Source organism: Oncorhynchus clarkii, chromosome 33, assembly GCF_045791955.1.
Source record: "Oncorhynchus clarkii lewisi isolate Uvic-CL-2024 chromosome 33, UVic_Ocla_1.0, whole genome shotgun sequence".
NCBI lineage: Eukaryota > Metazoa > Chordata > Actinopteri > Salmoniformes > Salmonidae > Oncorhynchus > Oncorhynchus clarkii.
Window position 1 is genome coordinate 1,120,393 of NC_092179.1, and position 26,704 is coordinate 1,147,096.

A 26,704-nucleotide genomic window follows, 5' to 3' on the forward strand; every position below is an offset into this window, starting at 1 on the left:
TTTTTTATGGCGGTATTGGAGCAGTGGCTTATTCCTTGCTGAGCGGCCTTTCAGGTTATGTCGATATAGGACTCATTTGACTGTGGATATAGATACTTTTGTACCTGTTTCCTCCAGCATATTCACAAGGTCCTTTGCTGCTGTTCTGGGATTGATTTGCACTTTTTGCACCAAAGTACGTGCATGTCTAGGAGACAGAACGTGTCTCCTTCCTGAGCGGTATGACGTTTGCGTGGTCCCATGGTGTTTATACTTGCGTACTATTGTTTGTACAGATGAACTTGGTACCTTCAGGCGTTTGGAAATTGCTCCCAAGGATGATCCAGACTTCTGGTCTACAATTTCTTTTGATTTTCCCATGGTGTCAAGCAGAGGTAGTGAGTGTAAAGGTAGGCCTTGAAATACATCCACAAGTACACCTCCAATTGACTCATATGATGTCAATTCACCTATCAGAAGCTTCTAAAGCCATGACATAATTTTCTGGACATTTCCAAGCTGTTTAAAGGTAGTCAACTTAGTGTATGTAAACTTCTGAGCCACTGGAATTGTGATACAGTGAATTTTAAGTTAAATAATATGTCTGTAAAGAATTGTTGGAAAAATGGCCTGTGTCATGCACAAAGTTGATGTCCTAACCGACTTGCCAAAACTATTGTTTGTTAACAAGAAATTTGTGGAGTGGTTGAAAAACGAGTTATAATGACTCCAACCTACACTCCAAGTGTATGTAAACTTCCGACTTCAACTGTATATGTGGTTGTTATACTTACTTTAGTTAAATGCCCTGATTGTAAGGTAATAAAGGTAATAAAGTCTGCTAAATGACTTAATGCCATCAAATGAATAAAGACACCGTTGTACAAGAAAATATAAAAATATCTACTTTATTACGGAGGTTCCAGAAAGTTTCTTACCCTACTATACTACTACTACTTTACATGTATAACGTTATTGTTACAATACAATTTTATAAATATTTTGGTACTCTTCCCCATATCTTTGCCTCGACACAATCCTGTCTTGGTGCTCAACGAGCTCAACTGTGGAACCTTATATAGAGAGGTGTGTGCCTTTCCAAATCATGTCCAATCAATTGAATTTACCAAAAGTGGACTCCAATCAAGTTGTAGAAACATCTTAGACCATGTCATCATACACTACTAGAACTACTTTACATAGTATATGCTATTGTTAAATCTCATTAAGGGTAACTGTCTATTTTCAGTCATTGATAAGGTTGGATAGCCTTGCATTAGGGAGGACTGAGGAATGAGGGCTGAGGTAATAGAACTGACAAGGATTTTTTTTTAACACACACCACCTAAGTTCCTACCTAGCAACAGAGATGTATTGGCTATCTAGATCTGCAAAGAGGAGACTCCGCCTAATAGGAGGATATAAATACTTGTGCTGGTAGAAACATGTTGTCTTTTCAGCTGTTTGACCCAGTGGGTGAATAAACTTGCCTTGAGCTTTGAGTAGTTTTTTGTTTTTTTCACTCTGTCAGAACCTAGCAAAGGGCACGGGGTATATGAGAATGCAAAGCCCCAAGCTATAGTATATTGGTGCTCTTGCTATCCCTGTCATTCTTTAATGCATTTATTTATTCATCTGCTAATTTGTACATCCATTCATGCGTTTATTAATTCATTCATTCTTCAATTGTTCAGTTGATAGTTCTTATAACATTCACTCATGTTGTTCACCACATTGACGTTATATTCAGTCGTTCCAACCCATACATTTATTATTTCTATTATCTGTTGTCTTACAATACATTATTTACAGTGGAAGACAGGGTTGGTGGAGAGGTTTGAGGTTCATCTTGTCTTGCTGTTTCTCATTATGTGCAATAGAGCACAATTTGTTTTCTACAGTGTGTTTCGGAATTACACCGTACTGAATACGCCCATAAGTAGCATTCAGATGAAGTTCGGTGGCCGCAGGAAAGGCAACCTATTAGATTACAGATAGAACCAACTGCAGCAAATCCAGTTAGAAAAATACACAATTGCAGCCTACAGGATTACAGAGCAACACAGCTGTAGCCTATAGTGTTAGAGAAACAGAGGAGTATAACACTCTCAGGAACAGGCCCATTGGGATGGTGCTGGTGTGTTTGGAGGAGTGGGGTTCTTGTTTAACATGGGTAGTACCTAGAATCCACTTAACAACATTCAAAATGTTCAACAAAAGAACAAAAACCCATGAGGTGGACAGGAATATATAGTATCATATGTAAGAAGCAGATTTCCCATTAATAAGGGATACAAAAATATTGGACATGTTTCAGTTTAAATTCAAAATGCAACGACATAAACCATGTTAAATAATCTTGACTTTTAAAACATTATATATTCAATAATTTACAGAGATGGTTTGTCAAAGTCGTCAGCAGCAAGAATGACAGAAAATATGCCCTTTTTTTGTGTGAACCTATTACAGTCCATGTTTTTCTGCAAAAATAAAATGCTAAATAAAATGAAAACGTCGCAAACAACTTTACTGGCTTCCAAGCCTTTACAGAGGTGCCTCTATCGAAGAGACTGTTACAATGTAGCCCTAGGAGTGGATATGATTTGCTCCAACCACATATACTTGGTGACAATGCTGTACCAGTGACAACTTTCAGTTGTCACAAATTAGAAATGTTAGAAATCCACAGCAACATAGCGTTGCTCTGCCATTAGATCTGTGAAAGCCATTACGGGTTTCAGCTAGACAGTGTCAGTATTAGTACCAACAGCTCAGATATGGGACTATTCCTGCCTGACTGGATGTTTAGATGATACAACACTATTGACATTGTGTCTATATATCATGTACCACATTATTTAAGAGGATCCTCTAGAGAACCTATTTACAAACTACTAGAATGAAGCACAATTTGTTGCTGACAGGGACATGGAAGGACCCAGTAGCATGTAACAGAAGACAAAGTTCAAGTAACACTAGTGACTACTGTAGACATTTGGAGGCTTGGTATGATGCTGTGGGAGCATCTGAGTTGTGTGGTGGGGACACTGGCCTGGAAGCCAAACTGGCCAAAATGTAAATGACCGTAACAAGAAACAAAAGCAACAAAAAGCCAATAAGTGAAGAAAATTGAAATATGACGTGGGGGACTGGGCAGGTTTGAGACTAGGCAGTCCTCGCCGCTTTGTTGCCTGAGGAAGTGGTGCGGTGAGGCTGAGTACCGTTGAGTAGTACCATACCGGTGCTAAGAAGAGGACCTGGGTTACAGCATCAACACTGCAGGTCCGGGTTGTGAGGTCCAGATTATGGATTGTGAGGTTTGGTTTACAATGTCCAAGCTGTGAAGTCTGGATTGCAAAATCCAGATGAAGAAGTAAGGATTGTGAAATCCAGATTATGAGGTCTGGATTGTAAAGTCCAGTAATAGTTTTGTCCAGTCAGGTTTGCGGGGCCTGACTGGTGAGGTCTGGTTGTGAATCTGCGAGGTCCATTCTATGATGTCTGTTCTATGACAAGGAAGTCTAAATTCACTGGAGAGCACCCATCTTCATTCTGTTAGAGAAAAAAAAGAGACATTTTAGAAAAGAGATAACAGATTCCACCTGAAAGACAACAATACAAAGCCATGTTTATTGTGTGTGAGTGAGTAAGTGAGAGAGAGAGGGGGGGGGGGAAATCAGCTCATCTTGCACACCCGAGCCCATGAGGAGGGTGATCGGAGTTAGGATTCATGGACTTACCAGGAACAGTGTGCACCCAGACAGTCTCTCCCTCCCTCAACTTTCCTGGGCTGTCTGGGTCTAAGAGGAAAGGGTTGACAAATCAGCTTCACCGTTTCCCTGGCAACTAGCAGTAGCACACAGGAGGGTATGGGGTGGGGGTGCTAGATTTGGGTGACCAAACCAATTTGGCGTATAGGGGTAGGCATCTCCCTGCAACCTTCCCATATGCATCTCGCACTCAACCCCCCCACACAAAGCACCCCTAAACTGTGTGTTTGTGTGTGACAGGGCTGTAGGAATGTCCTGTTCCTAGTCCTTCCCTCTAGTCTATCTGATCCAGTTATATATATATATATATGAATGAGGGAGCGAGAGAGAAAGGAAGATGGCTGCAGGCAATGACGTCCTTGTCTGTCTAGAGATGTGATTACACCATCAGACTGACTGGGGACATCCAGCATCAGCAGCCCCATCCCGCTCATCACTCACACAGAGGTGTCTCGCTCTCTCACACACACACGCACACACACACACGCACACACACACACACCTGCCAGCTATACCAAATCACTTCCACTAATGTCCACCTATCATGGCCATTATCAGAAATTACAACTTGCACACACACCTCTGGCCTGGGTTCTAGAGCTATGGGCTGCTACAGTAGGTTGGTTCGCTACTTCCCCTTGCCATGCTGCTGCCCTCTCTTCATCCTCTCCCTCTCCCCCTACTCGGTGCTGAGGGGCTCATCTCATCTTTCAATGCATATTTTTCTGACAGCTGCTGCTTTCCTAGAATCCAGGTCAGGTGCATGCAGGGAGAACGAGAGGGTATGAGATTGACACACTGAGTGTCTGTCACACAGCTAGCTACAGGTTCCCAGTCACAACCAATGGACTGTGGACGTTAGTGTTGTACACTGATTAAGATCACCTGCTCTTTCCATGACAGACTGACCAGGTGAATCCAGGGGAAAGCTATAATCCATTATTGATGGATCACCTGTTAAATCCACTTCAAATCAGTGTAGGCGAAGAGGAGCCGACAGGTTAAAGGATTTTTAAGTCTTGAGACACGGATTGTGTGTGTGCCATTCAGAGGGTTAATTAAGTATCTTTGAACGGGGTATGGTAGTACTGTAGGTGCCAAGCGCACCAGTTTGTGTCAAAATGCAACGGTGCTGGGTTTTTCACACAACAGTTTCCTGTGTGTATCAAGAATGGTCCACCACCCAAGGGACATCCAGCCAACTTGACACAACCGTGGCAAGCATAGGAGTCAACATGGGCCAGCATCCCTATAGAACGCTTTCGGCACCTTGAAGGCTGGGGGGGGGGGGGGGGGGGGTGCGCAACTCAATATTAGGAAGGTGTTCTTAAGGTTTTGTACACTCAGTGTATGTTTGGACCTCCAGGGGTAGTACACCCCAATCTATTACAGAATGTAATATAATAGCCTGTAATGTGTCTACACTTGGTCTAGGTCGGGAATCATCACCTATAGGGCCAGAAATTTGTAAACTGCAAATTTACCACAATAAATCCAAATGGATATAATATTTTACCAAAACAGAATCATTTCAAACCTTGCTAACATTTGTATACGATATACATACATATGTATATATACATACATACTGTATATTTCTCTCTTATAAGTGGGAATACTTTGGAACAGATTTCCAAAAATAAAATCACTTGGAGCTGATTTGCTGGTGTTTTTACAGTCTTAAGTCATTCCCCTTTTGTGTCGAATTGCCGCCAGTTGGGGAACCCTGGTCTAGGTGCTCTGGGATATAGGCTAGTTTGTCATCTGACTGTGAAATCTGATTGCAGATATCGGTGTCAATTGACAAGTGTGCGAGGCTATAGGCCAAATGTTTATAAATATTGTGGCTGAAACATGCTGTGGAAAGGGACGTGGACTCAGCAGGAGCTGGAGAGAGGTGGGTTTGGGCCTCTGTGCAAAGCTGTAGGAAAAGAGGGAGTCCCAGCGCAGAGCTTCGGTCCTCACCTCAGAGATAGAGGAGTGATGTGGGTCCCATCTTGGAGGAGAATGAAAACATCCTCACTTAGGGTACAGACACATTTTTACTCTATGCAAGTACACAAGAACGCAATTAGGTACGCAAAATGATGATCCTGCGTACTTGCATCAAGCTACAAATTGCTGGGCTGCACACATTCGTATGTTTTTGCTTTAGAACGGCTAATTTGCGTAGCTTGTGTCGCTCTCAGAGCACAGCTCAACACTCACGTTTTTACAGATCCAAAATGTTTCGGTCTTACTCCTCTTTACTTATAAAACAAAAATGTTATAGTAAATTGCAGAGAATAAAATAAGACACAAGTCTATCTAAGCACATACAGTTGAAGTCGGAAGTTTACATCCACCTTGCCAAATAAACTGAGTTTAAATGTTTCACAATTCCTGACATTTAATCCTAGTAAAACTTCCCTGTCTTAGGTCAGTTAGGATCACATTATTTTAAGAATGTGAAATGTCAGAATAATAGTAGAGAGAATTATTTATTTAAGCTTTTATTTATTCCATCACATTCCCCAGTGGGTCAGAAATGTACATACACTCAATTAGTATTCGTTAGCATTGCCTTTAAATTGTTTAACATGTGTCAAACGTTTTGTGTAGCCTTCCACAAGCTTCCCACAATAAATTGCGTGAATTTTGGCCCATTCCTCCTGACAGGGCTGGTGTAACCGAGTCAGGTTTGTAGGCCTCCTTGTTCGCACATGCTTTTCCAGTTTTGCCCACAAATTGTCTATAGGATTGAGGTCAGGGCTTTGTGATGGCCACACAAAAACGTTGCCACAACTTTGGAATTATGCTTGGGGTCATTGTCCATTTGGAAGACCCATTTGCGACCAAGCTTTAACTGATGTCTTGAGATGTTGCTTCAATATATCCACATAATTTTCCTGTCTCATGATGCCATCTATTTTGTGAAGTGCACCAGTCCCTCCAGCAGCAAAGCACCCCCACAACATGCTGCTAACCCCATGCTTCACGTTTGGGATGGTGTTCTTCGGCTTGCAAGCTTCCCCCTTTTTCCTCCAAACATAACGATGGTCATTATGGCCAAACAGTTCTATTTTTGTTTCATCAGACATTTCTCCAAAAAGTACAATCTTTGTCCCCATGTGCAGTTGCAAACCGTAGTCTGGCTTTTTTACGGCGGTTTTGGAGCAGTCGCTTCTTCCTTGCTTAGCGGCCTGTCAGGTTATGACGATATATGACTCGTTTTACTGTGGATATAGATACTTTTGTACCGGTTTCCTCCAGAATCTTCACACGGTCGTTTGCTGTTGTTCTGAGATTGATTTAAACTTTTCACACCAAAGTGCATTCATCTCTAGGACAGAACGCGTCTCCTTCCTGAGCGGTATGACAGCTTCGTGGTCCCAAGGTGTTTATACTTGCGTACTATTGTTTGTACAGATGAACATGGTGCCTTCAGGCATTTGGAAATTGCTCCCAAGGATGAAACAGACTTGTAGAGGTCTAATTTTTTTTGCTGAGGTCTTGGCTGATTTCTTTTGATTTTCCCATGATGTAAAGCAAAGAGGCACTGAGTTTAAAGGTAGGCCTTGAAATATATATCCACAGGTACACCTCCAATTGACTCAAATTATGTCAATTAGCCTATCAGAAGCTTCTAAAGCCATGACATTTTCTGGAATTTCCCAAGCTGTTTAAAGGCACAGTCAACTTAGTGTATGTAAACTTATGACTGGAAGTTTACTGGAATTGTGATACAGTGAAATATAAGTGAAATAATCTGTCTGTAAACAATTGTTGGAAAAATTATTTTTTTCATGCACAAAGCATATGTTCTAACCGACTTGCCAAAACTATAGTTTGTTAACAAGACATTTTTGGAGTGGTTGAAAAACTAATTTGAATGACTCCAACCTAAGTGCATGTAAGCTTCCAACTTCAACCGAAGACGGCATTCAATTGCTCGCCAGGCACTTTCGTCAGTGTGAGGAAGAGCTGGTATATAGCTGCTTCTATCACTGCTGGTAGTTTTCCAGAGGGGAGTGTGTGGTCCCCTATGGGCCACTTTATCCACTAACAAGCATTCCACTGCTGCTTCCTCTATCACCTATACAGTCGTGGCCAAAAGTTTTGAGAATGACACAAATATTAATTTTCACCAAGTCTGCTGCCTCAGTTTGTGTGATGGTAATTTGCATACACTCCAGAATGTTATGAAGAGTGATCAGATGAATTGCAATTAATTGAAAATGATCTGAATCCCCAAAAAACATTTCCACTGCATTTCAGCCCTGCCACAAAAGGACCAGCTGACATCATGACATTGATTCTCTCGTTAACACAGGTGTGAGTGTTGACGAGGACAAGGCTGGAGATCACTCTGTCATGCTGACTGAGTTCAAATAACAGACTGGAAGCTTCAAAAGGAGGGCGGTGCTTGGAATCATTGTTCTTCCTCTGTCAACCATGGTTACCTGCAAGGAAACACATGCCGTCATCATTGCTTTGCACAAAATACTTCACAGGCAAGGATATTGCTGACAGTAAGATTGCACCTAAATCAACCATTTATCGGATCATCAAGAACTTCAAGGGGGGCGCTTCAATTGTTGTGAAGAAGATTTCAGGATGCCCAAGAAGGTCCAGCAAGCTCCAGGACCGTCTCCTAAAGTTGATTCAGCTGCGGGATAGGGGCACCACCGGTACATAACTTGCTCAGGAATGGCAGCAGGCAAGTGTGAGTGCATTTGCACACACAGTGAGGTGAAGACTTTTGGAGGATGGCCTGGTGTCAAGAAGGGCAGCAAGGAAGCCACTTCTCTCCAGTAAAAACATCAGGGAAAGACTGATATTCTGCAAAAAGTACAGGGATTGGACTGCTGAGGACTGGGGTAACGTCATTTTCTCTGATGAATGCCCTTTCCGATTGTTTGGGGCATCCGGGAAAAAAGCTTGTCCGGAGAAGACAAGGCGAGCGCTACCATCAGTCCCGTGTCATGCCAACAGTAAAGCATCCTGAGACCATTCATGTGTGGGGTTGGTTCTCAGTCAAGGGAGTGGGCTCACTCACAAACATAGCCATGAATAAAGAATGGTACCAACACATCCTCAGAGAGCAACTTCTCCCAACCATCCAGGAACAGTTTGGTGACAAACAATGCATTTTCCAGCATGATGGAGCACCTTGCCATAAGGCAAAAGTGATAACTAAGTGGCTCGGGAAACAAAACATCAATATTTTGGGTCCATGGCCAGGAAACTCCCCAGACATTAATCCCATTGAGAACTTGTGGTCAATATTCAGGAAGCAGGTGGACAAACAAAACCCCACAACTTCTGACAAACTCCAAGCATTGATTATGCAAGAATGGGCTGCCATCAGTCAGGAAGTGGCCCAGAATTTAATTGACAGCATGCCAGGGCGGATTGCAGAGGTCTTGAAAAAGAAGGGTCAACACTGCAAATATTAACTCTTTGCATCAACTTCATGTAATTGTCAATAAAAACCTTTGACACTTATGAAATACGTGTAATTATACTTCAGTATTCCACAGTAACATCTGACAAAAATATCTAAAGACACTGAAACAGCAAACTTTGTGGAAATTAATATTTGTGTCGTTCTAAAAACTTTTGTCTAGTTTAACATTGATGTGTAAGACCGATGTCAAAGCTGACGTGCATACCTATATAGCGTAGGTAGATGACGTAACGACGCCACGATAAATACTGTGCTACACGTGCAACACAGCATTCTTAACCTAGCCCACAATGTCTGCTGTGTGGATTTTGAAGTTTAAAAAAAGGCCATATGCAACGTTTGTGCTACCTATTATTTCCCGAGGGGAGAAAGTGAAATCTTTCAATATCACAAACCTAATTACTCATTTGAAAGTGCATCACCCCCAGACGTTCAGCGACTACTGAGAACAAAAGCAGAAAAAAATTAAGCGCACACTTTCAACAACTAAACAATTTCAAGTCGAGCAGTCATTTGGAAGTCAACTCAAAAGGTGAAATCCATTAACACCAAGATAATGGAAATCATTGCCCTTGACAATCAACTGTTCTCTATTGTGGACGATGTTGGCTTTCGCCGACTGGTCGGGCACCTCGAGCCCCGGTACACACTACCAAGTAGGCTCTATTTTTCAGATGTTGGCCTACCAGAGTTACACAGTATTGTTGAAAACGCACATCCATGAGCTACTTGCTATGGGCGTCACTGCTATTAGCTTCACGACTGACATTTGGACCAGCGATGTCAGCCCCATGAGCATGCCGAGTCTGACAGCACAGTGGGTCGACGAGGATTTCGTACTGAGGAAAGCCGTATTGAAAGCTCAAGGATGTGCTGGTTCTCATACCGCTGCTGCCATTTAAAATGGCATTTGAAAATATTTTGTCAACAAACTCCTAGCTCCATTTTAACAATGGAATCGACAAATAAGCTCATCAACTGAGTCTGCAGCAGACGTGATACCCTCTGTCATGGCATTGAAACACCTGCTCAACAAAACTGCCGACAGACTGTGGGGTTAAAACTTGCAAAAGTACTCTACTAGGGGCCGTGAACAAGCGATTCGGAGGCATTCTCTGAGCCAATTAACTGTGTCGCCACCACGCTCGATGTTAGGTACAAGGACCGCTACTTCAATGCAGACAAGAAACCGTGTTTACGTGAAATGTTAGACACAGCTGGACAAGATGGAAACGGACACAGTAACAGTGTGCACCGACGAAGAGGACCCACGAAAGAAGAGGCCACGAACAGACAGAGCTGAAACTTCACTGCTTGACATGAATGATGAAATTCTGGTTGAGAATTAAATGACTGAACAAATGAACAACGAAACAGCACAGCAAGGAAGTGAAATAAATATGTTTTGATGATGTTTTACTGGTAATGGGGACATGCCAACAAAATAACTTTTTGGTCAGTGTGTACTAGAATGTTTAAAAGGCAGCAATTTTTAATATTGTTTTTTTGGCAAGAAAAATATTGGATATTGCTATCGGCCAAAAATGTCATATCGGTGCATCCCTAGTTGCTATATTTGTTTTTTGAAACCATGTTTGCTGTTCACTTGCGCTATATGAGATGAAACGTAGTTCCATGCAATCATGGCTCTGTATAATACTGTACATTTCCTTGAATTTCTTCTAGACCTGTGGACTGTGAAAAGACCCTGGTGCCATGTCTGGTAGGGTAAGTGTGTGTGTCAGTTCTGTGCGTAAGTTGACAATGCAACAAATTTGGAATTTAAAACACATTGTTTTTTATAAAAATAAGAAGTGATGCAGTCTGTCTTTCATGAGAGACTGGCATGCATAGTATTGATATTAGCCCTCAGATTACAATGAAGACCAAAAACAGGCCACTATGTTCTGGGCCAGTTGCAGTTTAACTAGGTCCTTTTTTGCAGCACATAAGCATATGACTGGACAATAATCATTATTGGAAAAAAACTAGAGCCTGCAGGACTTGCTTTGTGGAGTGTGGTGTCAAAAAAGCAGAGCATCTCTTTATCACAGACAGACCTCTCATCTTTACAACCATTGAATCTATATGTTTTGACCACGACAGTTAACAATCTAAAGTAACACCAAGTCACTTAGTTTCCTCAAAATGTTCAACAGTCACACCACAAATAGAGCCTACTTGGTAGTGTGTACCAGATTCAGCTGAGGTCTAGCTAGAACTTCGGGAATAATTTACCAAATACAATGCGCTTAGTTTTAGAAATGTTCAGGACTAGTTTATTACTGGCCACCCATTCTAAAACTAACTGCAACTCTTTGTTAACGGTTTCAGTGATTTCACACTTATATTGGTTGCTGAAGCGCGTAGCTTTGAATCAGCAGCATACATGGACACACAGGTTTGTTTAATGCCAGATCATTGTGGCGGCAGGTAGCCTAGTGGTTAGAGCATTGGATTTGTAACCGAATGTTTGATAAAGTCTCTGGTTATATCCAAAAACCTCTGTTTTCTTTGTGCGTTTTCTTCAGTAATCCACAGGCTCAAACGCAGTCACAACAGGCAGACAAAAAATCCAAATTGTATCCGTAAAGTTTACAGAAACATGTCAAACTATGTTTACATTCCATCCTCAGGTTGTTTTTAGCCTAAATAATCGATAATATTTCAACCGGACGATAACGTAGTCAACATAAAAGGTAAACAAGAAAGGCACTCTCGGTCGCGCGCATGAAAAAGCTCTGTGACACGGCAGGGTCCACTCATTCAGACTGCTCTTACTCCCTAATTTTTCAGAATACAAGCCTAAAACAATTTATAAAGACTGTTGCATCTAATGGAAGGCATAGGAACTGCAATTTGAGTCCTAAGTCAATGGATACTGTAATGGCATTGAATAGAAAACTACAACAACAAAAAAATCCTACTTCCTGAATGGATTTCTCTCAGGTTTTCTCAGTTCTGTTATACTCACAGACATTATTTTAACAGTTGTGGAAACTGTAGAGTGTTTTCTATCCAAATCTACTAATTATATGCATATCCTATCTTCTGGGCCTGAGTAGAAGGCAGTTTAATTTGGGCATGCTTTTCATCCAAAATTCCAAATGCTGCCCCCTACCCTAGAGAAGTTCCATTTATGCGTGCATAACTCAGGTCTAAATCGACCCCTATCACTAGCTATGTTACCAATAACTTATCCTGTGATTTTATGTTGACATTTAGAAAGATTGCATAGAAACTATATAGTGGCAAGAAAAAGTATGCAAACCCTTAGGAAATACCTGGATTTCTGCATAAATTGGTCATAAAATTTGATCTGATCTTCATCTAGGTCACAACAATAGACAAACACAGTCTGCTTAAACTAATAACACACACAATTATAGGTTTTCATGTCTTTATTGAACACACCATGCAAATATTCACAGTGCAGGGTGGAAAAGTATGTTAACACTTGGATTTAATAACTGGTTGACCCTCCAATAACCTCAACCAAACCTTTTCTGCACAACAGTCAGGAGGAATTTGGACCATTCCTCTTTACAAAACTGTTTCAGTTCAGAAATATTCTTGGGATGTCTGGTGTGAACTGCCCTCTTGAGGTCATGCCACAGCATCTCAAATCGGGTTGAGGTCAGGACTATTTTCTTCTGTTGAAGCCATTCTGTTGATTTACTTCTGTGTTTTGGGTCATTGTCCTGTAGCGTCACCCAACTTCTGTTGAGCATCAATTGGCAGACAGATAGCCTAACATTCTCTTGCAAAATGTTTTGATGAACTTGGGAATTAATTTTTCCATCGATGATAGCAAGCTGTCCAGGTCCTGAGGCAGCAAAGCAGCTCTAAACCATGATGCTCCCTCCACCATACTTCACAGTTGGGATGAGGTGTTGATGTTGGTGCGATGTGCCTTTTTTTCTCCACACATAGTTTTGTGTGTTCCTTCCAAACAACTCAAATGTAGTTTCATCTGTCCACCGAATATTTTGCCAGTAGCGCTGTGGAACATCCAGGTGCACTTTTGCAAACAGCAGTGGCTTCTTCAGGGGTGTCCTCCCATCAACACCAGTCTCCCCCTTTTTCCTTTTTTAAAATGTATTGAATATTCGATACATACAATATACTTGCAGTGAAGCCGCTCAACAACTACATCATACCAGTCATCCAACACATTCCCATTCAGAGGGACACACAGAAGCATCCAGGGTCAATGCCCTGCTCAAGGGCACGTTGACCGATACATCACCAGGCCAAAAAACATGAACCCGAACCATTCAAGACCCCCAATAGCTGTCTCTCAACCGTTCGAGACCCTTCCCACAGTCCCCCCCAGGAAGAAAAATAAAAAATACAATTAATTCCATTCCCCATCCCCAAGCATCTCCTAATACACCAACAACAAAGAGATAGGACAAAGCAATTAAAACAATTATAATAATACATTGAAAAAAAAAGGACGTCAAGGACAACTACAATCATAACAGCAATTCCAACTGTATATGTTTGTGTGCATGTCTGGCACTATTACATGTATGTGTGTTTTCTTGTATGTGCTTATTTTAATGAGTGTGCATCTCAACTGCAATCCAGGAAATTTGGTTGTGCTATTAGATGAAGCCGTGTTAACACATTAAGTTGTTGTATAAATAAACAAAATGTGTGTGCAGTGTGCAGAATGACACGCACACACACTACAGTCAGGAGCTCCTTTTAAGGGACCAACGCCACGCGAGAGCAGGAGGCAGAATTGCCAGGGCTTAGGCGTGCATGGGGGGGGGGGCTTACACTTTTAGCCTATGCGCATCCCCAGTGAGGGGATAGCATTACCATCGCACACAGATGAGCGACCACAAAATGAGTTGACATTCTCTCCAACCTACGTCAGAACACAGGTCATGTTCAGAAACCGGACATCTAGCACTCAATCACTTACTCAGCCACACAGGACCAAATATCTGCCCTCTCTCAAGTGTGCACACACTTAAGAGTGCACCACCACACACACACGCTAAAACATATGCACACATTAGGTAGGCTAGGCTTAGCCTCGATATCAATTCATATGTGTTTCTCTGTATAAAATCCTGGAACTACATACAAACACAGCACTTTGTGTGTCTCTGTCGGTGTGTCTGTCACACCAGCAATACAACGCCATCCACTCACTTCAACTGTTACTTACCACATTCAGCCCAATGACCAACTATTGAAATATCTCAACTAAATAAATAGTAAAATGCTTGACTGAGAGTCTGAGACATCAGCTAACCTATAGGCTACCTCTCATAGGTTGAGTCTAAACCATCTCCAAGATGTAATCTAGCCTAGCAGCACTATGATAACATAAATTACTTTAAACACTTTAGAACCCAGAGGGGCCGTTGACAGCCATTCTTTAAATGAGTTGAGAGGCCGCAAACAGCCTTTTCTGACAATGATTGTGTGTCAATATCGCAAAATGAACTGGCTAACAACCTATTGTCGTATTTGCGTGGCTGTTATCATCAACCAGCAACCGGAAACGGGGTATGCTGTCAGAATGACAGCGCCAAAGCAGTCACGGCTCTTCACTTTGGAAGAGGCTGCATCTATGTTGGTTGATGGTTTTGAAATGAGTGAAATACAGTGGAAGTCGTAAGTTTAGCGAAATACAATTAAACTCAGTTTTTCACAATTCCTGACATTTTATCCTAGTAAAAATGTCCTGTCTTGTGTCAGTTAGGATCACCATTTTATTTTAAGAATGTGAAATGTCAGAAAAGAAGTAGACAAAATGAATTATTTCAGCATTTATTTCATCACATTCCCAGTGGGTCAAAAGTTTACATACACTCAATTAGTATTTGGTAGCATTTCCTTTAAATTGTTTAACCTGGGTCAAACATTTCGGGTAGCCTTCCACAACCTTCCCACAATAAGTTGGGTGAATTTTGGCCTATTTCTCCTGACAGAGCTGGTGTACCTGAGTCAGGTTTGTAGGCCTCCTTGCTCGCACCCGCTTTTTCAGTTCTGCCCACAAATGTTCTACAGGATTGAGGTCAGGGCTTTGTGATGGCCACTCCAATACCTTGACTTTGTTGTCCTAAACCTCTTGAAACTAGGGGGCACTATTTTAATTTTTGGAAAAATAATTTCTCAGGACCAGATGCTAGAATATGCATATAATTGACAACTTAGGATAGAAAACACTCGGAACTGATATTGCAGGCGAAACCCTGAGGAAAATCCAATCAGGAATTGCCTCTTATTTTGAAACCGTTGTGTTCCTATGCATCCCTATTGGCCATTGAAAGGGATATCAACCAGATTCCTTTTCTACGTATTCCCTAAGGTGTCTACAGCCTTTAGACGTAGTTTCACTCCTTTATGTTGAAGAATGAGCGTAAACGACTACATTGCGTAAGTGGCCAGCTGAGGGCTCTGAGTGATTCTTGCGTAGAAGACAGAGGTAGTCATTTTTCATCTCGCTCATACTGAAAAGCCAATTGTCCCGGTTGATATTTTATCGAATAAATATTTGTTTGAACCGGTGTTTTTCTAGATCAAAAGCGCCAAATAAATGGACATTTTGGATATATAGACGGAATTAATCGAACTAAAGGACCATTTGTTATGTTTATGGGACATATTGGAGTGCCAACAAAAGAAGCTCGTCAAAGGTAAGGCATGAATTATATTTTTGTTTTCTGCGTTTTGTCTCGCGCCTGCAGGGTTGAAGTTGGCTGGATTCACAATGAGTGTAGCTTTAATTTGCTATCGTGCATGTGTGATTTAATGAAAGTTAGATTTTTATTGTAAGTTATTTGAATTTGGCGCTCTGCATTGTCCCTGGCTTTTGGCCAGGTGGGACGCTAGCGTCCCACATATCCCAGAGAGGTTAAGGAGAGGTATATCTATAATTCCATGTGTATAACTTGTATTTTCATCTACATTTAGGATGAGTATTTCTTGTTGAATTGATGTGGCTATGCAAAATCACTAGATGTTTTTGGAACTAGTGAACGTAACGCGCCAATGTAAACTCCGATTTTTTTATAGAAATATGAACTTTATCAAACAAAACATACATGTATTGTGTAGCATGAAGTCCTATGAGTGTCATCTGCGGAAGATCAAAAGGTTAGTGATTAATTTAGTCTCTATTTGTGCTTTTTGTGACTCCTCTTTGGCTGGAAAAATGGCTGGGTTTTTCTGTGAGTTGGTGGTCACCTAACAATCGTTTGTGGTGCTTTCGCTGTAAAGCCTATTTGAAATCGGACACTGTTGTGGGATTAACAACAAGATTACCTTTAAAGCGGTATAAAATACATGTATGTTTGAGGAATTGTAATTATGAGATTTCTGTTATTTTGAATTTCACGCCCTGCACTTTCACTGGCTCTTGTCATATCCCGTTAACAGGATTGCAGCCTTAAGGAGTTAATACAGCTGGTGGCCACACCAGATACTTTTGTTACTTTTGATTTTGACCCTCCCTTTGTTCAGGGACACATTATTCAATTTCTGTTAGTCACATGTTTGTGGAACTTGTTCAGTTTATAACTCAGTTGTTGAATATTGTTATGTTCATACAAATATTTACACATGTTAAGTTTGCTAAAAATAAACAGTTGGCAGTGAGAGGATGTTTAATTTTTTGCTGAGTGTACATTACCAAGATTTCATACAATTATTCAGATACTGACTGTTAGCACTTGGTGGTCTATAGCAGCTTCCCACAAGAATGGGCTTTAGGTGAGGCAGATGAACCTGTAGCCATATTACTTCAACATAATTTTAACATTAGATCGTCTCTAAGCTTTACAGGAATGTGGTTCGGAATATAGACCGCAACACCGCCCCCGTTGGCATTTCTGTCTTTTAGGTAATTGTTATAACCATGTATTGCTACCAAGGTGTCAAAGGTATTATCTAAGTGAGTTTCAGTTATAGTCGGAAGCTAATCTGTTACAAGCAAGTTATTGACTTCATGGACCTTGTTTCTTAGGCTACATTCAGTTGAAGTTGTAAGTTTACATACACTTAGCTTGGAGACATTAAAACTAGTTTTCAACAACTCCACAAATTTCTTGTTAAAAAACTATTGTTTTGGCAAGTCGGTTAGGACATCTACTTTGTGCATGATAACAAGTAATTTTCCAGCAATTGTTTACAGACAGATTATTTCATTGTATCACAATCCCAGTGTGTCAGAAGTTTACATACACTAAATTGACTGTGCCTTTAAACAGCTTGGAAAATTCATGGCTTTAGAAGCTTCTGATTGGCTCAATGTATGTCAATTAGCCTACTGGAGGTGTACCAGTGGATGTATTTCAAGGCCTACCTTCAAACTCAGTGCCTCTTTGCATGACATCATGGGAAAATCAAAATAAATCAGTCCACAATTGTAGACCTCCACAAGTCTGGTTCATCCTTGGGAGCAATTTCCAAATGCCTGAAGGTACCACACTCATCTGTACAAATAATAGTATGCAAGTATAAACACCATGGGACCACGCAGCCATCACACCGCTCAGGAAGGAGACGCGTTCTGTCTCCTAGATAATCACTTTTTTTTGTATGAAAAGTGCAAATCACAACAGCAACGGACATTGTGAAGATGCTGGAGTAAGCAGGTACAAAAGTATCTAAAAAGTAAAATGTTTTAAAGGCAATGCTACCAAATACTAATTGAGTGTATGTAAACTTCTGACTCACTGGGAATGTGATGAAAGAAATAAAAGCTAAAATAAATCACTCTATTATTCTGACATTTCACATTCTTAAAATAAAGTGGTGATCATAACTGACCGAAGACATGAACTTTTTACTAGGATTAAATGTCAGTGCATGTAAACTTCGACTTCAACTGTATGTGTAAAACGTATTTTGCAACGCGATGCGTCCGGTCTGGTCAGCAGTTATGACCTTGTATTGCTACCACTGTATCAATGGTATTATCTAAGTGAGTTTCAGAGATTGTCAGAATATGAATGTTAATCTGTTACTAGCAAATTATTGATTTCATAAACCTTGTTTCTTAAGCTACATAATGTTAACGCAGACTATTTTGAGCACTTTTCTTCTGGAATGCATAGTTATTTTTATTGCTTCCCTGGGAAGCTTAGCAGAAGTAGATATGCTCATGTTATTTATGTTATTGCTGGGTGAGCTGCACACTGAACTTCCTCTTAGGGCACACCGGCTCAGTGCTGACATGTGTTGAATCTATAAAACGGTTGTGCCACATACTTAGACTTTTTACCATCTATGAAAAGTAATCTGACCATGGGTCTTGAAGTGTGTTTAACCTATATAGCCTTTACAGTTATAATATGATCCTGTTGATCATGCATGAACGTCTGTGTGCTTTATACTTAAATATGCACACCACAAACTGAGAAACAATCTGGCCAATAAAGACTTTGATTGATTGGTTGATTGAAAGTGCTGTATAGCAACCTGATAATAGGAGGAAGAAGAGAGTGGAGGGAGAGGAAGAGTGGAGGGAGAGGAAGAGGGAGGTGTGGAAGGAGGGGAGTGTGGATGAAGAGTAACATGGAGAGAAAGAGAAATTAAAGGAAGAACGGTATCTACGAGGGCAACAGCCCGGCCTACTTTTCAGTTGAGTGCGTCTGCCCCAAGTCACACCATTCACCCTTGCACCGCACAGCCTGGCCCTAAAGTGACATTGGCAGGGGTTTTGGAGTTTTGAAAGTGGTAGGAGTCTTATCTGGTGTTTTTTTTTCAGATGTGGTGTTCAACACCAACCTGTATGCCACCACATTCAATGCCTCCCCATCATGGTTTGGCACGTTTGAAGATGAGATTAAACGCGTCATTGGAATCAACATTCTCATCGACATCCACCGCTTATCCTCTCTCCGACTACTGGTCCACTGACACCGCACTCAGGGTGCTATACATCGCAAGTAAAATGCCACTCAACCGCTTTGAGCAGCTATGTAAACACCTGCACTTCTTCGATCCAAATTCAGCCAATGTGAAAGACAAATTACATGAAGTCAGGCCTTTTATCAAAATACTGCAAGAGAACTTAGCCAAACTACTACACCCACGGCAAAAATACTGCAAGAAAACTTAGCCAAACTACTACACCCACGGCAAAAATACTGCAAGAGAACTTAGCCAAACTACTACACCCACGGCAAGCCCTCTCAGTGGATGAGGCAATGATAACATTTTATGGTAGACTACTGTAAAAGCAGTATATGGCCCAAAAAAGTAAGTAAAGTGGGGAATAAAATATGGTGTCTGACTCCTTGACAAGCTACTGCTTTGTTTTCAGTGTGTACAAAGGTTGGGGGGCTCTCTCTTGTCAAATGACCATGTCGACTTATTTGAATCCATACCTCTGGTGAGCGATCTTGATGCATACTATTGTGGCATAGTAAGGCCCAATAGGAAGAATTGCCCCAAGACCATTATGGAGGGCAGGCTACACAGAGGTTAGTGTGTAAAACGGAGTGCGGAAAATGTAATGGTGTGCCGCTGGAGGGAAAATAAAAATGTGTACTTTCTATGTTCTAACAGCTCAGGTAATGACACCCTAAAACCAGTTTCAAATTACAGGTAGAACGAACACTATTTTGACATTTTGTGCAAGATGGCGCTGACAGATAGGCCAGCCGTGCTTCTAGCTCCTAAGCAACTGTGCAGTATTTTGTTTCTTTATGTGTTCATTCTTACATTAGCCCAGACATTTTGGGGCGTTATTACATACAAAAAAATACCAGATCAGCGGTAACTCACCAGCATTACCACTTTCCTTAGTTCGGACCCCCCCACGACAATTAAACTGATTCCAGAGGCTGATCCAAAACACCGCTGGCGGAGAAGAGGTATTCGGAGTGGAGTCCTAGTCCGACTCAAGAGGCGCGCACACCACCCACAGCTTCAGAGTATATTACTTACTAATGTTCGGTCTCTGGATAATAAAGTTGACGAGCTCAGGGCGAGGATCTTCTTCCAGAGAGACGGAATTGTAACCTACTCTCGGGATATACTGTGTCCGTACAGCCAGTTGGTTGGGTTCTCAGTTCATCACGCAGACAGGAAATAAAGACCTCTCTGGGAAGAAGGGCTCATGGTGTGATAACATACAGAAACTCAAGTCCTTTTGTTCACCTCACAATCAAATGCTGACCATTTTACCACCCAAGATAATTATCTTTGGTTATAGTCACAGCCGTGTATATTCCCCCTCAAGCCGATACCATGACGGCCCTCAAAGAACTACACTGGACTCTACGCAAACTGGAAACCACATATCCTGAGGCAGTATTTATTGTAGACAGGGATTTTAACAAGGCTAATCTGAGAAAAACGCTACTGAAGTTCTATCAACACGTTGACTGTAGCACTCGCTCTGAGAAAACATTTCCCAGCGTACACATCACTGACAAACTGAAATGGCCCACCCTCACACAGTGTGGCAAAAAAGGCGCAACAGCACCCCTTCAACCTCAGGAGGCTGAAGAAATGTGTCTTGGCACCTAAAACTTTTACAGATGCACAATTGAGAGCATCCCGTCGGGCTGTGTCACTGCCTGGTTCGGCAACTGCACCGCCCGCAACTGCAGGGCAATCCAACGCATCACCGGGGGCAAAATACCTGCCCCCCAGGACACCTACAACACCCGATGTCACAGGAAGGCCAAAAATATCATGAAGGACAACAAACACCCAAGCCACTGCCTGTAACCCCGCTATCATCCATAACGCGAGGTCAGTACAGGTGCATCAAAGCTGGGACCGAGAGACTGAAAAACAACTTCTCTCTCAACCTTATTAGACTTAAATAGCCACCACTAGCACCTTGTCTGTATTGTTGAATGTTTGTGAAGTCTTGATTTGTGGTTGTTTATAAATGTCTTGTTAATTGGTGTTGGACCCCAGGAAGATTAGCTAGTGTTACGGCATTAGCTAATGGGGATCCTAATAAACAAACGTACCTTAGAGGCTGCTGCCCTATATACATAGACTTGAAATCACTGGCCACTTCAATAATGGAACACTAGTCACAATAATGTTTATATTTTGCATTACCCATCTCATTTGTATATACTGTATATTCAAATGTATTTTAGTCTATGGCGCTCCGACATGGCACATCCAAATATTTATATATTCTTAATTTCATTCCTTTAATTTAAATGTGTGTATTGTTGTGAAATTGTTAGATATTACTTGTTAGACATTATTTCAACTGTTGGAGCTAGAAACAAGCATTTCGCTACACCCGCAATAACATCTGCATGTGACCAAAAACATTTGATTTGATTTGTAGGATGGGGCCATGCATGCTTCAACATGTTCCATGACATGTCGTAGGCTAAATGAAACACTAGCGTGACAGTGTGCCATTAATTTTTACTACAAATCTTATATACAAATTGAGTATGTTTAAAATGGTCTCTGAACAGTTGTGCATCTCTGAATCTTTCTCAGTTTAATACTTACTGCATTCACTAAATTGTTGTCAAAGTACTATTTCTACATTTTCTGTCAGCCTGGTCTCTATTAAATTGTATTGGGAGAGGTTATCTACATTTAGACATTTTGTGTGGGTTCTGAAATAATTTCTGAATATTGACCTCGCTTACAATTTTTATACATTTTTGAATATATATATAATATCTATAAGTCTAAAAATTATAGTTTGTACATTTTGAGTGAGTAATTTGGTCAAATTTACTACAAGTTAAATATTCTAGTTTTTTGTTTTGTTGCGTGTTAATCTTTTTTATAGTGAGTGTCTTTATACAATGGGAGACAAAATGTGTGTTATTTGTACTGAAATGAATGTGGTATCATATTAAAGAGCTTGTGCTCTTTAAAACTGAGTTAATTTGTAATTGTCGTTTGTTCTTTGTTTTAGCACTATGTCTATTTGTTTGAAATTTGTCACAAAATTTGCTTTATCTTGAAAATGATCAGTAATCTAGAGCATCATTCAAGAATTCTATTGGGGTATGAAGTGTTACAGGGTCATCGCAACTAATATATCCCTATGGTAGATAAATCATCAAAAAGCACTAGAAAAATCACTGATCTGGTGGGGGGGAGGCTGACTGGAATTGAAGAGTGATATTTGGAGATCAAAACAATAGGGAACCTTTTTCTGGGGCTTGAGAAAACAAAACGCTTGTATCACGGTCTGTCTGATGTGGGGGAGAGCTGTGTGCCAAATACCATTCCTTTCAGCAAATTTTCCGCTCCCACACAATCCAGATGTTATGCCTACTTCAGCAAGTTGAGACACAGACACAAATACACTTTTTTTCCCTCCCCACTCGGCCCCTCACACCGATGCAGTAAACTCAAGTGCTGCTACTCAAAGCAGATTTTTCCAACTCAAGAGATATACATCTAAGAATCCGGGGTCCACACCACTCTAAACCAAAATGCCACTTACATTTTAGGAGTTATACAAATTTGGTTGGTCTTGACCACAAGTAGGACTGCTAGTTTACACAAGATATCATCAATGAATCCTTGAGGGAATTTGTTTTTGCCAGCTCGGCCTATGCATGTTGATGTTGTACAGGGTCATTTTTCATTATTAGGCACCAAACAAAGGGAAAACAGACAAACAATAAGGGACTACCTGCACTTTGACAAGTTTCACATTGCATGCCCTAATGAACAATACCCAGGTGCAGGAGCTGTGTCACTGAACAAACAAACAAACTCCACACAAGAAAGTGACTACAAAGCCAAGTCAGCCCTCTTTCAAACACACAAGTAACAAAACAGATCCCCGTAAAAGACGTTGAAAGATTTAGAAATGAAGTTGCAAAAAGTGGCTTGTGTTTTACCACAATGCAATATAAAGACCTGTGCACAACAAAAAATAACACTGACACACAATACCCTTTAGGGAAAGAGAATATAATTATTATTATTTTTTTTACTTGTGAGGCAGAGGCATACCACCGCCATAGCGGATACACTTACAAAAAAAATACTTTTCACTGTGGACCCCGTGACCGCAAATATATATATATATATATATATATATATATATATATAGTCCCTTCAGAAAGTATTCATACCCCTGGACTTATTCTACATTTTGTTGTGTTGCAGCCTGCATTCAAAACATTTATTAAAATGTTTTTATTCACAATACCCCATAATGACAAAGTGAAAACATGATATTAAACAATTTTGTAAATAGAAATACCTAATTTACATACATTTTACACCCCCCGAATCAGCTTTGGCAGTGATTACCATGGTGAGTCTTTATGGGTAAGTCTCTAAGAGCTTTGCACATGTGGATTGTACAATATTTGACCGTTATTCTTTAAATTCTTCAAGCTCTGTCAAATTGGTTGTTGATCCTTGGCATAGATTTTCAAGAAGATTTAAGGCAAAACTGTAACACTCTGGAACATTCACTGTCTTCTTGGTAAGCAACTAGTGTGGATTTGGCCTTGTGTTTTAGGTTATTGTCCAGCTGAAGGGTGAATTAATCTCCCAGTGTCTGGTGAAAAGCAGACTGGACCAAGTTTTCCTCAATGATTTTGCCTGTGTTTAGCTCCATTCCGTTTATTTTTTATGCTGAAAAACTCCCGTTCTTAACGACTACAAGCATACCCATAACATGATGCAGCCACCATGCTTAAAAATATTCAGAGTGGTACTCAGTAATGTGTTTTATTGGATTTTCCCCAAACATAACTTTGTCTTGAATACAAAGTTAATTGCTTTATCACATTTTTGCAGTATTACTTTAGTGCATTGTTGCAAACAGGATACATGTTATGGAACATTTTAATTCTGTACAGGCTTCCTTTTCACTCTGTAAATTGTTTAGTATTGTGGAGAGAGAATGTTGTTGATCCTTCAGTTTTCTCCTATCACAGCCATTAAACTATTTTAAAGTCACCATTGGCATCAAGGTGAAATCAATGAGCGGTTTCCTTGCTCTCTGGCAAATAGAGTTAGGAAGGACACCTTAATCTTTGTAGTGACTATAGGTGTATTGATACACCATCCAAAGTGTTATTAATAAATGCAACATTCTCAAAAGGGATATTCAATCAGCTTTTAATTTTTTATTAATTTGTAAAAAAAATATATAATTCACTTTGACATTATGGGATATTGTATGTAGGCCAGTGACAAAATAAATCTGTCTTACAAAATGTGGAACAAGTCAAGGGGAGTGAATACCTTCTGAAGGCACTGTAAATAAGGACATAAGCACTTCTGGAAATATTGTTGTGTGCCTGGCTGGCGCAGGGCCACGGCAGCTACTGCAGGGAGAAGGACATATGCCATCCAGCGGGGCTGGAAATCCAAACAGAGAGAGGTTTTAATAACTTTGCTGTAGTTTATTGTGGCTTCTTCTGGATGCCTTCCAGATACAAACATCTCTCTTATTCCCTTATTGTTGTTATAAAGAGTGTGAGAGGATTCTCCCCTTATCTTTCCTTGGTGTGCCTCAGTCAGACAGTACCGTTCGGAGTAGCGGGAGGGATGTAACATCATAGATCTGTGTCTGATCAGAGGGCCTTCAGTGTAGTGTTTCCCCCATAATCATTTCCAGAAGGCGGGGTGCAAAAAGCAACATTCATCTAGCTTACACAATGCTGTCCAGTGTCTCGCTTCGGAGAATTTAGCCTTGTTTGGATACATGAACTCAACAACACTTTTAAAGTGTGAATCTTTTTTTTTAAAACCCTAATTTCAGACATACTAGCTGTCTGCAGGCCTGGGGGAATGCTGTTCTGACATTTTCTTTGGCCCGAAGTGAAACACTTCCCTCAGTTTTACATGTGCATCAGCGCAGTGCAAGAACATAGACACTGCACAGAAGCTAGGTAGGCTCAATTCAAACAAGTTGGGTAGGGAGGCACTCTTAATGGTTCTATAATCAAACGATTCATCGGATGGTTCTATAAAACGAACGAGTCCCTGCATACAAATGTCTTGGTATTTGGATTGAAAATGATTTATCGTTCAAAAAAAGAGAGCTTGCTAAGAAACTAAGACTTAATGTTTTTTTTTACAGAAACAGTTAGTCTCTCTCTAGTCAGCAGGAAGCATATTGTGCAGTCAACCTTTCTGTTTTTGATTATGGTGATACTAATTATCAAACCCTGGATGCCGTTTTCATAGCGTTCTTTGTTTTACCACAGGAGAGTTTTATCACTCACCACTGTATTCTTTACCAAAAGGTTGGCGGAACCTGTTTGAAGTCATATAGATCACATCATTATGCTATTTTTGTTTACAAAGCCCTGCTCCACAAACCTTCACTACTAAGATTTAAAATGAAAGTTATCAAACCCGTTCACAGGGTTGGTTAACTCTCTAGATTCCTTTGGTGTCTAGAGAGTTAGGTAGATCAGCCTTTGGTTTCCTTGTGCCTTGAGTGTGGAATGTTCTATAATACACTTTAAAATTGGTGCCGCTAGTGCATTTCAGACGGTTGTTAGGGGACCTTAATACTGAATGTGTCTGCTTCTATAATTGTGTTTTACTTTTCATATATTGCTGTGAATAATAAAGTCTATTTGAATGTGGATATGAATCTGTAGTTGAATGTGTTTATTGTATTTTGATGTGTATTGTGGCACTATACAGGGCTCATCTGGAAAAAAGAGACCTTGGTCTCAGCATCGACTCCCTGTCAAAACAGGTCAAATAAAAAATGAAGAAATCCCCCCTGGCAGACAGCATGACTGACAGACATCCAACCTACTAAGGCAGGGGGCCACAACTATCAGAACAAGCCCCAGAGGCTCTCTGGGTTCCCTACAACTGAGCTGTCCCACAGTCCCGGCTCCTCCAGCTTTAGGTCCCACAGCTCGCAGCTTTACTACAGAACCCCAGACCAGACGCCGCCCGCCAAGTGCCGCTGGGAGAAGAGGTGAAGTGAGGACAATGCACTCAATGCTGCTCCAAGTCGGCCAGCCGGGCAGATCTTGTGGAGGCAGGCGGGCTGAGTTGGTGGGGAGGGAGGGCGGGCTGAGCTTGCAGGGAGGGTGGGGAGCAAAACAGAAGACGAAGCGTCACTTTCCTCCAAGTCCACACGCTTCGGTCTCAGCTCATTGGCTCGGCAGCTAACCCAACTGTCTAACCACACTGTCAGAGCATCAGGTTCACTGAGCTGCGAGCCAAGAGAGGCAGGCTCAAAGACCCAGAGAGACAGTCCAGCCCCATAACTTGGAATCCGTCCATCTTTGGAAAAAGTGATGGCGACATCAACGTAGTCACTACATTAAAGTTCTGTGGCTATATAAAACTAGAACAACAGTTGAGGGGAATCAATGTGTGAACCCTTGGTCAAGCAATCTAATTGAACAGTCAGTATACAGTAGCAAGAAAAAGTATGTGAACCCTTTGGAATTACCTGGACTTCTGCATAAAATGGTCATACAATTTGATCTGATCTTCATCTAAGTCACAAACAATAGACAAACAGTCTGCTTAAACTAATAAACCATTATATATGTTTTCACATCTTTATTGAACACACCGTGTA

General features: G+C 40.9%; 1 protein-coding gene across 2 annotated transcripts in view; it reads right to left on the bottom strand.

Annotated features, from left to right (window-relative positions):
• Positions 1-871: 871 nt before the first annotated feature.
• The window catches only part of LOC139393134 (insulin receptor substrate 1), a 54,012-nt gene continuing 28,179 nt past the window's right edge, over positions 872-26,704 (bottom strand). Inside the window, exons 2-3 of one of the 2 annotated variants that reach the window (XM_071141500.1) lie at positions 3,720-3,779; positions 872-3,531 (exon numbers count right to left, since the gene is read on the bottom strand). In XM_071141500.1, coding sequence (XP_070997601.1) covers positions 3,527-3,531; positions 3,720-3,779 — 65 coding nt within the window. In that variant the 3' untranslated portion in view covers positions 872-3,526. The remainder of the gene's footprint in view (positions 3,532-3,719; positions 3,780-26,704) is intronic. The other variant, XM_071141501.1, reaches the window with a different exon arrangement.